We start from the raw sequence: 14,325 nt of genomic DNA, 5'->3' as shown, positions 1-14,325 counted from the left end.
CGAACGGTCGCCTCAGGATAAGTTCCATGTGGGGCGGCCCAAGTTCCGGTGGTTTCAAAGCAACGATTAACCGGACTTTCTGGACCCTATGGGACCAGCGGAACGATTAGACCTGCAATGGGTGTTGACCTATGGAACCTCTTGATGGGAGTGGATATTCTCGTCCTTTCCCCACATTTTTGATGCTGTTCTCGGACTCGTCAAAGAAAAGTGGGGGGGGGGGGGGGGGGGGGCATGTTCCGGTCCAGGCATATGGTCAGGACCTGAAGGATACCTCTCCATCATTCAGGCAGGCTTAGGGGCCGTAGTCTGGCCCCTCTACAGATCCTACAGCTCCTGCCTAGTCGCTCCGTGCGCGTCGACTTCATGGTTCTGGCGTGTTCTAACCAGCAGGGGACGCATTTTCACACCTTCGCATCTTGCAGTAGAGATACTCTCAATACCACCATCGGCTCTCTCATTCCGGGCAGAGGAATGTTCTCTCCGACTATCCGAGCAGAGCCTCGTAGAGAGAGTGTACCTGGGGGTCTTTGGCCTTGAGTAACCAGCAAGTCCTGGTCTGGGGGACCTGATCGCGACAGCTGGGAACCTCAAGCTTCCGCTGTTCTTCCCCCCAGTCTCAGACCCCGAGACTCTGGCAAGATGCATTCCGGTGATGGTGGGACAACATCGACGCCTGCGTCTTCCCTCCTTTGTTGTCTGTTGAGAATGGGTCTCAACAAGACCAGGTTGTCTGTCAACCTTTCAATGGCCCTGAGAGCTCCACTGGGACTATACGCAGAATGGTTTCCAGACCCTCTGCTTCCCCTGACGGAACTCCCGGGAGAGCTTCTCCCACGGCACAGGCTACTCAAACAACCACACTGCAACATCTTTCACGAGCCGAGGCGTTGCTTCGGCTTCATGCCTGGAGACAATACGCCTCCTCCTCAAAAAGAGACAACCCGCTACAGTCGCGGGACGGAGGTCGCGTCATCTGCGATAGTCATCCGCAGGGGTCTTCCAGGCAAAGTGGAGAGTCTTCGGTGGTTGGTGTCGTGGGAGATATACCTCTTCCCTTGAGGCCTCTTCTCCAGCAATAACGAACTTATTGCCTTTCGGCGGGAGGAAACTCCTTTCCGCTCTCGGCAATGAAGCCTGTCGCTCAGCCTTTCCCTGACCTTCAGGCTTAAAGGAATAACTTTTTCCTTCCCGCTGGTATTTTCCTCGCTCATGCGAAGCTGCGAACGTCCCTGCCCTAGTCGGAGTGAGACCTCCAACTTGGAGCATGGCTCGGACTTTTTAGTCCCTTCAGAGATCTTCTCAAGACCCTTTACGTCAGGCCTCTGATCGTATTCCATCTTGGGGCTCCTGCTCATTCTGGCCGCGGCCAGTGTGTAAGCAATCTTCTTGGTCTCGTACGACTCCGCCCTTTCTAAGGAATGGGGAAGGCAACATTCAGGTTCACTCCTGAGTTGTTGGCTAGACTCAGAATCTTGGGGTCCCGGCACTTCGGTCCAATTCCTTCAAGATTTCGAGTCACCATTCTGTATCTGATGTCCCAAAATCTTCTCCTTCTTGCCAGTAAAGGAATCGAGAGGTTAGCTTTGGGAACAGCTGCAGTTTGTCCTCAGTTGCAGCCGGTTTGGGAGCACAAGAAGGACGCGGGGGAGAGTCACCAGTATGCCTCTTCAGCTCGGACTCAAGGACATTCATCTCAACCTGACTCCAGACCCTCCCCCGTCACGTCGCCCTACAGCACGATGTTGGATACATCGCAACGTCCCTCGCCTTCGAGTAATACTACTCTGTGACGCAGGTGCTACAAGCTGGAGTCTGGAAGCGTCTAATGACCTTCGCAGCCCTCTTCCTGCAGGGTGTGACCCACAGGAGTTTTGATACGTTTTCTATCGCTCTGTGGTGGCTACACAACAGCTGGTCTAACCTCAAGCTCCTTTTTGGACAGGTAGCAGAAGGTTGAGGGCATTGTTATCAGGTTTTAGTCTGCATGAACGAAAGAAGTATGTCTGGCCTTTACTTCTTTCTTCATCATCCCCTCTACTGGGAAGCAGCATCCTGGTCTCTGCATAGCTGACCTCAAACCTCTGCAGGTAAACCATGCTTCCTTGTGTTCCGAGTATTGAGTCAATACTGTCGCGTCCCCCATACCCTGACGAGGTGGTATTGGGAACGTCCTAACCCAGAGTTCCTTCTGGAACTCCAGGTCAACTGCCTAGGACGGGTCACACTTCTTCCTTCACACACAAGCTTATGTAGGCCACACGGTTCCTTGCGGAGCAAGGAACTTGTGAGGTGCAGGGACTCCTTTTCTCGAGTGCGACTCACTCGGATTCTGAGTCCCCGGGTAAAGCCAAAGTCAGTATGGCTGGGGACTTTCCACCCTACCTAAGGGGTAAGTCATCCAATGTAAATAGCGTGGTTTGTATTTCGGTTACGGAACAAATGACAAATTCGAAGATAATTTGTATTTTTCCTAACCATACAAACCTTAGCTATTTACACATATTTGCCCGCCAGCCCTGTCCCCCAAGACAAGTCCTACCTCTAAGTGAAAGTGAGCTTCACTGGTGTGCGAGGGGGGGTAGCTAGCTGCCACTGCCCCCCCCCCCCCCCCCCGCTAACTAGCGCGGGGGTAATACACCCTCGTTAAGTTCTAATGGCTCGCCATTCCACCTACGCTAAAAGGTAAACCCAATGTAAATAGCTAAGGTTTGTATGGTTAGGAAAAATACAAATTATCTTCGAATTTGTCATTTTTAGGATAAATTGTTTTTGGATGATATGGGCTAGAATATTTACTCATTAGGCCTCTACAGAGTTTTTTTACCGAGCCTTACCTTTGGGTTACAATTGAGAATAAACAGTTTCATTGAACTTTTGGATAAGTGTATTATGTGACGACTTTCAGCATTATCATTGTTCTTGTATTAGTTTGTCTTACTTTCAGGATGACTACACGAATTAAATGATGGATATTGTAAACTTGTTGCTTACCCACTCATCCTAATAAAATCGTATTTGCCGAGACCTGCAATTTGAAGCTGCTCTGAGTAATTGTTGCAATGGCCCACAAGTTTAGATCACTAATATCGAACAAGGTTAGTAGCAAAAAAAAAAAGAATTTATATGGTGCTTATGCATATGACATTGTTATTTGTTTTGAAATAATTTTCTTTATTCATCTTTTATAGTTTATTCATTACATTAAAATTTTTTTCCAAACTGTTGGTGCCATATGGATTTTATATTATGCTTTTCCAACTAGTGATGCAGCTTGGCCTGTTATTTAATTCTGTAACCGTAACAATACAGGTAATAATATGAAAATTTTTTGTTACATTTACAGATCATACAAGCGTTGGACCACATAGCAATTGGGGGTGAAGGTTTAAAGTCATCTACAGTTATCCCGTGTATTCAGGTACTTAAATTTGCTTCACAGTTGTATATGAAACCCTTCTGACAAAGAATGTCATTCATTTGGTGGAAATTCCTATAACAAAAAAGTTAATTATGTACAGATAGGCCTAAATTACTATTTTGTTTTTGATTGGACCTTAAAGATGAGTTACTGTATGTATATGACTATATTCTTGATAAACCACCAGGTATCCTTGACCTTTATGTAGCATGCCCAACACACCATTTAGAAAAGAATTAAAACAAGGAGAAAACAGACTAACTGTACCCTTAGTAAGTGAATTTTAACTTTACAGAGGAAGACCATGTTACAGAGGCTATGGCACTACCTGAGACTAGAGAACAGTGGTTTGATTTTGGAGTGTCCTTCTCCTAGAAGAGCTGCTTACCATAGCTAAAGAGTCTTTGTCTACCCATATCAAGTGGAAAGTAGCCACTGAACTATTAGGGTAGCTAACCACTGGAATCAAGAAGAATTGTATGGTAATCTCAGTATTGTCAGGTGTATGGGAAAAGAGGAGAATTCGTAAAGAATAGGCCTGATTAAACTGTATTTTTAGGCAAAAAGAAAAATAGATCTGTAACTAGGGAGGGATCCAATGTTGTGCTATCTGACCACTCAAAGGACCCAGTAACTCTTTAGCGGTACATAGTATCACAGTGGGCGACTGGTGCTTTGGCTTTGGCCAACCCACCTGTACTACCATGAAGAGTCTCTTGTCTTGATACAAGATATACCATTTAACTTGTTTGGTTAGAGGTAAATTACCTTATGGATATGCTCCAGATTTTATAATATGCATTGCCAGATCACAGCATCACGGGATGTTATCTCTGACAATTTGTTGCTCATTAGAATATCGTTTATTATTTATCTGAAACGAACTAGAAATGACTACTATATACTTCTTTTTATTTACTCTACTTTACATTTCCTGTAGCTAATACTCTCACTGAAACATTTATCGAGCTATTAAACATAACAGATAGCAAGTACCTTAAGGAATAAAACAGAAAAGTATACTGTAAGAGCAAAATTGTAATGAATTGGGAAGATGAAAAGGAATTACTATACTGTACTGTATGTTTGAAATAACTAAATGGTAAATTAATAGAGGATAGTTTTTACTGCAAGAGGCTGAATAATTTGTTGATAATTGCAGACACACACTAAGTCAGTTGGTCCAGCCATCACACAAGTGAATTAATATTGAAAGTGTTACATACTCTATTGTACTGCTGAAGGATGTTGGTTTCATATTGCAAATCACTATGTTTTTAGCTAATTCATCTTGTTCATGGAATGTAGTCTGAGCGCAAAGCAATCAAGGCAGAATTCTTGCATGGGTATCTTAACAATTTTAAGTGTTACCTTCATTACATGCATATTTCAAAAGATGCAAGAGTTACAGCCCCATGCATAATTTGCTTATCCATATCTTATATGAAATTTATTACGAGAAATATAAATCTATTACAAATTGTTTTAGTTGATGGAATCCTCTTTTTCATTCAAAGGTTGATCAGAAGGCAAGAATACATCCTGAATTTCGCGTTTCACTCAGGCGATTACAACAGCGAGGTGTAATTAGCTCCACAGCTGTTGGAAGGTTAGTTTTATGGAATTTTATTTCTTTGTATAGTGATAAGCCAGTTTGTATTTGATTGATGGAGTATGATATTAAGGTAGGTGAGATAACTCTGCTTTCCATCCTTGCTGTTTGGTTGTGTCTAATTTGAGAGTATGTGCCACTGTTTGTGTCCACAAGGTACATTCACTAGCCCTCTGCTAGGAGGTGAGGAACTGAAACCTAGGGCTTTGTCACAGCATCTCTAGCTTGTTCTTTTGTGGCCTCATGTTTTATGTTATGTAAGGATAAACCCAAGAAACCCTTTTCATTTTTTTTCTATTAATTTGCTGTGATTGTTATTTGTTGCTTACTATATTTTCAGGTTCAGTTCATGCTACTTGTTATTGCATATGTGTTTGCAAGTGGTCAATTGTTACTTATATTTTTCTTTGTCCTTTTGCTCTGATGCACATACAAACCTTCTATCATTTGAATATGAGTGTTTTCATCATACATTAAATCACCAAGGTAGGTGCTTTAGTTTGCAGTAGGTAGATGGGTGGAGTCACCTGTCTGCCTGATTGTATCGCAAAACTTTTGTCTTCAGCTGCAATAAGAACGGACATCAGTGATACCCTTCCTTACATTGGTTTTGATATACTGTACGTCCTTTCCAGCTTTCATAATTTTTTTACATCGTACTCTAATGAGGAAGTGCTGTACTTCATATGGAAACTTATTAGGCCCATTACAGACTATGATTCATGTATCAATCTCGTGGTGCAGTAGTGGTGTTGTAAAACTTACTTGCGGCCAAACTGTCCTGCAACACTGCTCACTTGTTTTCCCGCGCTAGCTGCCTTATTACAAGGTTCCCAGTGGCGTTTACGAAAATAACATTTGTTCCAACACGAATACTTACCTCGAACTACTTTCTTAGGAGTTACCTGTAATCTCCTCTCTACCGACCAGAGTTTTGTGTAGGATACCCTCAATCCCGTTTTCTATGGAGGCCTACCCCGGCATTAGAGAATGTGCCCCGAGGGTAGGCTTTGCGCTAGGTCGATGTCCGCTTGGGTCGATGTCCGCTTGGGTCGATATCGCCAGTAAGTTCTCTGGTCGCGACGTGTCACCACGTCGCTCTCGTTCTCTATCGATCCTTTGTGTGCGTTGTGTGTGTCCCACGTGTTTCCCGCGTGGTAACTTGTGTTCCTGTCTACTTATCCCTGGTGTTCCTCTGTGTTCACCTTCCACCCTTGTGCTTCCCCAGTGTATTCCTTGATTCCCTGCGTTCCTGTGTCTTGCGTTTGTGCATTATGGAGCAAATCCGCCGTTGTCCTGGGCCTAGAGCCGGTAAATCGTGTGAAGCGTTCCTCTCCAAGCCTGAAGTGGATCCTCACTCCTTTTGCTCCTCCTGTAGAGGCAAGGTTTGTTCGTCATCGGATACGTGCCCCGAGTGTGTAGGTTGGAGTGATATCCAGTGGGTGCGTTACGGAACAAAGAAGAGAAAATCGTCGAAACGTTCACCCAGGAAGGCTAGTGTTACTTTGCCGCTACCGTCGCCCAGTGAACGGTCCGACGGGGCTTCTGTTTCGCCTTCCCCTACCCAGAGTAGGGACCGAGGTAAGTCCATCGTGGGGAAAGAACCGAGCGATCTTCCCCAAGAATCTAGTGAATGTGCAGTGGGGGTTGCGGGTCCTTCTCGGGCTTGTGAAGAGCCCGGTAGTGCGTCTGGAGACTCGGCCCTTGTGCTCGGGGGGCACGTGTCCTCCGATGACCCCTTGTGGGGTAGTAACGTTGTTTCTGTGTCTTCGCCCCCTTCGTGGGCCTGTGTTTCAGGGTCTTCGGCAGGCGGCGACAACCAGAGTAAGTTAGGTTCTGCAGGGAGTGATGCCTTCGGGTGGAAACTTCCTAAGACACCGGGTAGGTCCCCTATGCGAATGGAAGAGGGCCTGGATTCCTAGTTCCCTGGCGTTGGGCGCCAAACCTCGTTCCCAACCCCGCTCACGGAAGTTCCCGAAGAATTCCTACAACCTTCTACCTCGGGCACGCAACGAGTCACGAAGTCCCCCGCGGTCCCCGCTCCCGCCCGCCGTACGGTAAGTGCAGTGACTTCGGGGTCTTCGGAGGAGTACAGTGAACCCTCGCTACTTCGCGGTTCGACAATCGCGGATTCATCACTTCACGGGGTTTTCCCATAACCCATATATATATACATATCGCGGATTTTCCGGAAAATTCGAAAATACCGCGAAATCTGAAGACAACCAAATACGATATTTTGTTACCTGTAATTCCATTAATACTGTAATTAGTAAAATCTGTTCTTACTGATTGTTCATTGCATTACATATGATATATAATTCAGCACAGAAAGAAATAAAATACGAAAAGAGAATGTGATCATACGATAATTCAGTACTGTATACAGTACGTAGTAAAATTAAATCGAACATGAAACGCAAATCAGATGCAGTCATACCATATTAGAATGGTGTGTACTGTAATGGATGTGCTTCTTTTCCATGAATCTTTTGTATGTATACGTACGTAGTACTGCATCCAATAATATTCTTTGTTGCAAAAATCACATTTCGAATAAGCGTACGAGAGAGAGAGAGAGAGAAAGAGAGAGAGAGAGAGAGAGAGAGAGAGAGAGGCGTAAAATAGCGTACGTAAAGCTGTATTATTATTATTGTTATTATTATTATTATTGTTGTTGTTGTTAATAAAATTATTATTGTTATTATTATTATCATTATTATTATTATTATTATTACTGTACAGTATTATTATCATTATTTATTATTATTACGGTATTTACTTAATCTACGTACGTTCGGTATGCGCGGGGCATCTTCTATGAGTAGGTAACCAACGCATCATAGTACTGTAAGACGGGTTGTGATTGGTTCAAGCGCTGATAGATGACGAATCAGAACTCAAGTTTTGTTATCTAGCCTGTGATTGGTGTTTTGCCCGCATCTCCTACCCGCAGCATCAAAGTTCTCGCGGGGCTGGATCTTCCACTCTCTGTTACCGCGTATCGCTGAGTAGACGTTCTTAAGTGTGTGAATCTGTGCTGTGTGCGACTTTTTTAAGTTGAACGTTTTGTTACTGTAAATCCTACTGTAATGGCTCCCAAGCGTTCTGCTTCTCTTAAGGCTGGTAGTGAGCCTAAACGCCACCGAAGGATGATGACGATAGCTGAGAAGGTTACGCTTCTCGACATGTTAAAAGATGGTAGAAGTTACGCGGCCGCCGGCCGCCATTTTGGCATCAACGAATCTACTGTTCGCTATATCAAGAAGGACGAGGCGAACATTGGAAAGACGGCTGCAATCACCTTTAGCAGATCAGCGAAGCGAGTCGTTACAACCCGTAATAAAACGATCGTACGCATGGAAGGTGCTTTAGCTGTGTGGATTGCCGACTGCCGGAAGAAGAACATAGCGTTGGATACGAACACCATCCAAACAAAGGCTTTGAGCTTATATGAGAAATTTGCTGCAAAGGAACCTAAAGACGACGACGGCAACCATGCTGAAGATGATGATGATGCAGATGATCCTCAACCAGGGACATCCACTGATTCCCAGCCTCAGAAACGTTTTTCCGCAAGCAAAGGATGGTTCGTGAAGTTTCAGAAACGCTTCGCCCTGAAAAGCGTTTCCCTGCATGGGGAGTCTGCTTCCGCTGACACTGCTGCTGCTGAAACTTACGTGAACCAGACGTTCAAGAATATTATCGCTGAAGGTGGATACAAGCCGGAACAAGTCTTTAATATGGATGAGACTGGCTTGTTTTGGAAGAGAATGCCGTCGCGAACTTTCCTGTTCAAAGAGGAAGCCAAAGCCTCTGGCTTTAAAGCATTCAAGGATCGCGTTACCCTCGTGATGTGTGGCAATGCTGCTGGATTTTTGTTAAAGCCGGGGCTTATTTATAAGTCGAAAAATCCTCGCGCTTTGAAAAATAAAAATAAGAATCTCCTTCCCGTGTACTGGATGCATAATCAAAAAGCATGGATTACGAAGATGCTGACCTCCAACTGGTTCCATCAGTGTTTTATCCCGCAAGTCAGCAAATATCTCTTAGAGAAGGGCTTGCCATTCAAGATCCTTCTCCTTATGGATAACGCTGGTGGACATGCAACTGACCTGTCGCATGAGGGCATTCAGGTTGAGTTCCTGCCACCCAACACCACGTCATTAATTCAACCGATGGACCAGGGGGTTATCAGGGAGTTCAAGGCCCTCTACACGAAGAACACCTTGGCGGACCTCGTTGCGTGTGTGGATGCTGCCCAAGATGACGAGGATGAAGATTTTAACTTGAAGGCGTACTGGCGGCAGTACACCATAGCCACGTGCCTGCAGAATATTCAGAAGGCACTTCAAGAGATGAAACCTGCAACCGTGAATGCGAGCTGGAAGAAGTTGTGGCCCGATATTGTTTACGACGACAAGGGATTTACTCCGTCGGAAATCCAACACTCTGCAATACGGAAATCTGTGCAGTTGGCTGCCATAATTGGAGGTGACGGGTTTGGCGACATGACGACTGAAGACGTCGACGAGTTGTTGGACTGCCATTCCCAGCCCCTAACTGACGCAGACCTCGAAGACCTGACGAAATCGGCAAGTGAAGAAGAGAGTGATACCCAGGAAGAGACCCAAGAAAATGTCGAAGAAACGGGCTTAACATTAGAACGGCTTGCCAAGGCCTGCAACCATGCGAAGGAGTTGAAAGAAATGTTGCAAGAGTGGGACGAGGATATGGTTCGCTCGATGCAATTCTGCAACAAGATCGATGAAGACATGACTCCCTACAAAATGCTCTTGGATCGAAAAAAGAAGCAGCGGCAACAACTTCCGATCACGATGTTCTTCCAGCCTCGCAAAAAAGAGCCAGTTCCTCCTGCTAGTACGCCTTCGGAAGAAATTGAAGAAGTTTCCCAGGAAGAAGTTGAAGAGGTGTCCCAGGAAAAGACACCTCCGTCTGAAGAGACGTAAAATACTATCATTAGCTGCACAGTAGAACACATCCTCAGCTTCATCATCATCATTTCTACTGTGCAGCAAATTCATCGCCATCACCATTCAAGTTTTTCTTCAACTTCTTTCGTGGTGAGAACAGTAACAATCTTTATTTTTTACTTTAATATTCTTACTGTACATTCTAAAACTGTATTTGTGCCTATTTTATAGTTTAGTACTGTACGTACTGTATGCATTAAGTTAAAGGGAAGGTTTTGAAAGTCTACATGTTGTAACCTATCATATTTTTTTTGTTTAAAATTTACATTTACGTACGTAAAACAATCTCTCTCTCTCTCTCTCTCTCTCTCTCTCTCTCTCTCTCTCTCTCTCTCTCTCTCTCTCTCTCTCTCTCTCTCTCTCTCTCTCGTAAATTGTTTTCCTGCTTTGCTACGTACAATACTGTATAATTTATATTTGTAAGGTAACATATTTTGTAAATGCTTTTACTGTAAATACTGTATGTACTGTATCATTATTTATCACTATCATCATGCGCGTTAAATGCCTTGTTTGTTCTGAGCGTGGTTGTTTACTGAGCGTACACGCCGTTGTTTCAGGCGGCGTCATAAAGAAAAACATTTCATTTGGAAGTCCTAAGAAAAATACGTAAACTAAAACATTGGTAATAAAAAAATCAACATACAGTACTGTATAATCAATATAATCGATGCAAAAACTAACCTATACATATATGTGTACTGTTCACTAAATGAGTTTGTTTCTTCATTATGATCAGAGATGAACGTAAACAAAACATTGGTTGCCATTTTTTATCGTGCTTTTTAGGTGTTTAGGAAACGCATGATATAAAATCGCCTTTAATATTTGTGCCTGTTTTAGTTTAGTGTGCTGTAGTACATGCATTAAGTGTTCTGTACATTAAAGGGTGGTTTGTTAACAGTACTACGTACAAGGGAAGGTTTTAAAAGTCCGAATATACATGTTAAATAAATAGGTAAATATGATGTCACTACTTCGCGGATTTTCACCTATCGCGCCCGCGTCTGGAACCTATCTACCGCGATAAACGAGGGTTCACTGTATTACTCGTCGGGTGAAGAAGCCAGGAGGAAGCATCACCGTCGGAGGGAGCGGTCCAGGAGCTGGCGCTCCCGTTCAAGATCGCGTTCCAGATACAGCAGGAAACGCTTCCATTCTCCAAGAAGAAAATACAGAAGGAGTAGGTCACTGGATGGCGATTGGGTCTCCGTACCCCGTGAAGCAGAGATACGTTGTTCCCCGGACCGCCGGTCCAAGGATTTCTCGCCAAGGAGACCTCCCTCCAAACACGGTTTTGACCCTCGCAGGCATAAGACCGTGAAGTCTCCGGTTCACCCCGCCCAGCGGGGGGAACTGCGCTTCCTTACGGGCAGCCTGGCCGAACCAGCCCAGCTGGTGCGGCCCTCGGGTCGGAAGGAACGGTTCCCGCTGTCGGGTCAGCCCACGGGATCCGCGTCCTCGTCCCCCAGAGACCTTGAGCGGACGCTAGTCCTCGCTGGGTCGGCGATGCCTGCGCTAACCCCCGCCCCTGGTGCGGAAGCCTCCGCCAAAGAAGTCCAGTACCTCGGCAGGGCAGCGCCCCTTGCATCAAGAACAAGACGTCCAGTGGGTGTGCCCGGTGACCCGGCGCCCTGGGCTCAAGCCGAGGCTTCAGCTGACGGTAGGGAGGGTTCCCCGACGGAGGACTTGGCCTATAGAAGGGTGATTGGCCTTATCAGAAGGCATCATAAAATTGAAGAACCAGCAGCTACCGACGAGGAATACTGGAGGTCCAGCCGTATACGGTTAATGCAGGCCCATACCCAGCCTAAGACCTCTCTGGCTTTCCCTCTAGCCCGGGATCTCGTCCTAGGGCAAGAATACGTAGACAAAGTGGTGGCTAGTAATGCCGAAGCCCCCAAAACTCAGAGTTCTTCTAAATTACTCTAGGGGCTCAAGACTCAGGGCAAGGTCTATGTACCGGAAGGGCGTTGACCAGGACCCTGCAAAGTAGAACCTTCCCTTGACATCCTGGGTCAGGGCGTCTCGGAGGACAGAGCCTCTTCAGCCCCAGTTTGTTTTTCTCCATCGGAGGCCGCCATGATGGAAGAAATGTCGAGGGACCTGGTGCACGTCTCCTCTTGGCTGGACTGGTGGGCTTCCACCTTAGTAGGGGTGCAAGCCACGTTTGACCCCACGGACCCGGAACAGCAAAACCTCCTGAGGGAACTTATCACCTCTCGCCCTGACAGCGAATTGGGTACTCCGCAAGAGAGACACCATACTGGCTAAGGTGTCCCGAAAGGTTCCAGACAGGGAGGCGCGGGCCATGAGGAGTCTTCCCTTGTGGGGTGACTCCTTGTTCCCCTTGAAAGACTTAGAAACCATTATGGAGAAGGTGTCTAAGAGAAAAGATTTAAGCACCCCCAGGCCGACGCCTACAAGGAGACCGCCCTACAAGAGGTCAGTCTCAGACAGTGCCGCGACGGCTCAGGCCTCCCCTAGCATGACGAGGAGAGAAGCTCCTTCTTCCTCCTGGTCCTCAGCACCTCAGCCCCCCCATAGGGGGGCCCCAGCATCTTCAGCCTCCTTTAGGACAGGTTATTCTGCCTCCAGGAGAGGCCGTTCAGGCCATTCAGGCCGCTCCTCCAGAAGGAGATAGAGTGAGAGGCCCCCTATCCCTGCCCAAGCCTCAGGTTGGGGGATGCCTCAGACTATTTTGGCAAGCATGGAAGGCTCACGGAGCGGAGCCCTGGACAGTGTCCGTACTGAAGGAGGGCTACAGGTTACCGTTCTTAGCAGAACCACCCCCTCTAATCCCGGCCAGCCGGGCGGAGTGGCTGGTCCCCAAGGACCCGGTGAAGAAGACCGCCCTTCAAGAGGAAGTGTCCTCCATGTTGGAGAAGGGCGCCATAGATCTGTCGGCTCTCAACAAGTTCATAAGGAAGACAGACTTCAAAATGGACACTCCGAAGTCAGTTCTACTGTCCTTGAGGGAGAAAGATTACATGATGACCATAGACCTCAAGGACGCCTACTTCCAAATTCCGGTCCACCCCTTGAGTCGAAAGTTTCTCCGGGTGAAATGGGGTTCCCAGATCCTGCAATTCAAGACCCTTTGCTTCGGATTGTCAACAGCGCCCCAGGTGTTCACGAGAGTCTTCACGACTGTCTCAGTGTGGGCTCACGAACGAGGCATTCGCCTCATCCGATACCTGGACGACTGGTTGCTTCTTTCCTCCTCGAAGAACCTCTTGAAGGAGCAAGGGATGAAACTCCTCCAGTTTTGCAAGGATCTGGGCATCGTGATCAACCCGGAAAAATCAAACCTATCCCCCTCCATCAGAATGACCTACTTGGGGATGACTCTAGATACCATTCTGGGAAAAGCCTTCCCTTCAGAAGACAGAATAAACAATCTTATGGAGATCATTCGCCTGTTCCTATCGGGGCGCCCCAGGAGAGCGAAGGACTGGCAAAGACTGATAGGGCATCTGGTGTCGTTGGAGAAACTGGTTCCCCAGGGGAGAATCAGACTCAGAGCCGTACAATGGAACCTGAAGAACCTCTGGTGCCAACTGGACTCGCAACAAGTACTAATCCCAGTTCTACCAAACACGAGGCCCTACCTGGAATGGTGGCATTGCCGGTCGAACTCACTCAAGGGGATGCCCTTCTCGAAAGACCCCCCCCGAGTTACTACTGTTCACAGACGCCTCCAACCAGGGATGGGGAGCCCATCTCCTCGACGAGACAGCACGAGGAACCTAGATGGACGGGGAAAAGGAACTCCACATCAATGTCCTAGAGTTGAAGGCATTCCAGAAGGCTTGCCTATACTTCGCAGATCTACTAAGGGGAAACACCGTGGCGTTGATGTGCGACAACGCCACGGTAGTAGCTTACATAAAGAAGCAAGGAGGTTTGAAGTCAAGGGAGTTGTGCGATCTGACCATAAAGATTCTAGATTGGGCAGAAGCGAACCAGGTTGTGTTATTAGCAAGGTTCATTCCCGGGAAGAAGAACGTGCTGGCCGACGGTCTCAGCAGGGTGGGCCAAATAGTAGGGACAGAGTGGTCCCTCCTCCCAGAAGTAGCCAAGCTCATCATCCAACGTTGGGGTTCCCTGGTGATGGACCTCTTTGCAACCAAATTGAACGCCCAACTCCCCGTATATTGTTCTCCTGTACCAGATCCGAAGGCAGCCTTGGAGGACGCCTTTCAGCACAGGTGGGACAACCTAGATGTGTACGCTTTTCCCCCCTTCACGTTGTTAAGACAAGTGCTCAACAGAGTAAAGACGGCCTGAAACTTAAA

The 14,325-nt window shown here is 46.7% G+C and overlaps 1 protein-coding gene across 7 annotated transcripts in view; it reads left to right on the top strand.

Moving 5' to 3' along the window:
- The window catches only part of ArgRS-m (arginyl-tRNA synthetase, mitochondrial), a 644,356-nt gene that overhangs the window by 544,054 nt on the left and 85,977 nt on the right, over positions 1–14,325 (top strand). For all 7 annotated transcript variants that reach the window (XR_011047406.1, XM_068393756.1, XM_068393755.1 and 4 more), the window contains exons 2-4: positions 2,948–3,098; positions 3,347–3,421; positions 4,939–5,030. Coding sequence is in view for 6 of the 7 variants with exons in the window: in XM_068393756.1 (XP_068249857.1) it covers positions 3,063–3,098; positions 3,347–3,421; positions 4,939–5,030 (203 nt within the window). In the remaining variant the exon portion in view is untranslated. The remainder of the gene's footprint in view (positions 1–2,947; positions 3,099–3,346; positions 3,422–4,938; positions 5,031–14,325) is intronic.

This window comes from Palaemon carinicauda, chromosome 19 (genome assembly GCF_036898095.1).
Source record: "Palaemon carinicauda isolate YSFRI2023 chromosome 19, ASM3689809v2, whole genome shotgun sequence".
Taxonomy (NCBI): domain Eukaryota; kingdom Metazoa; phylum Arthropoda; class Malacostraca; order Decapoda; family Palaemonidae; genus Palaemon; species Palaemon carinicauda.
Note: the sequence above shows the minus strand (reverse complement) of the source record. Positions and strands in the feature narration are given on the sequence as shown.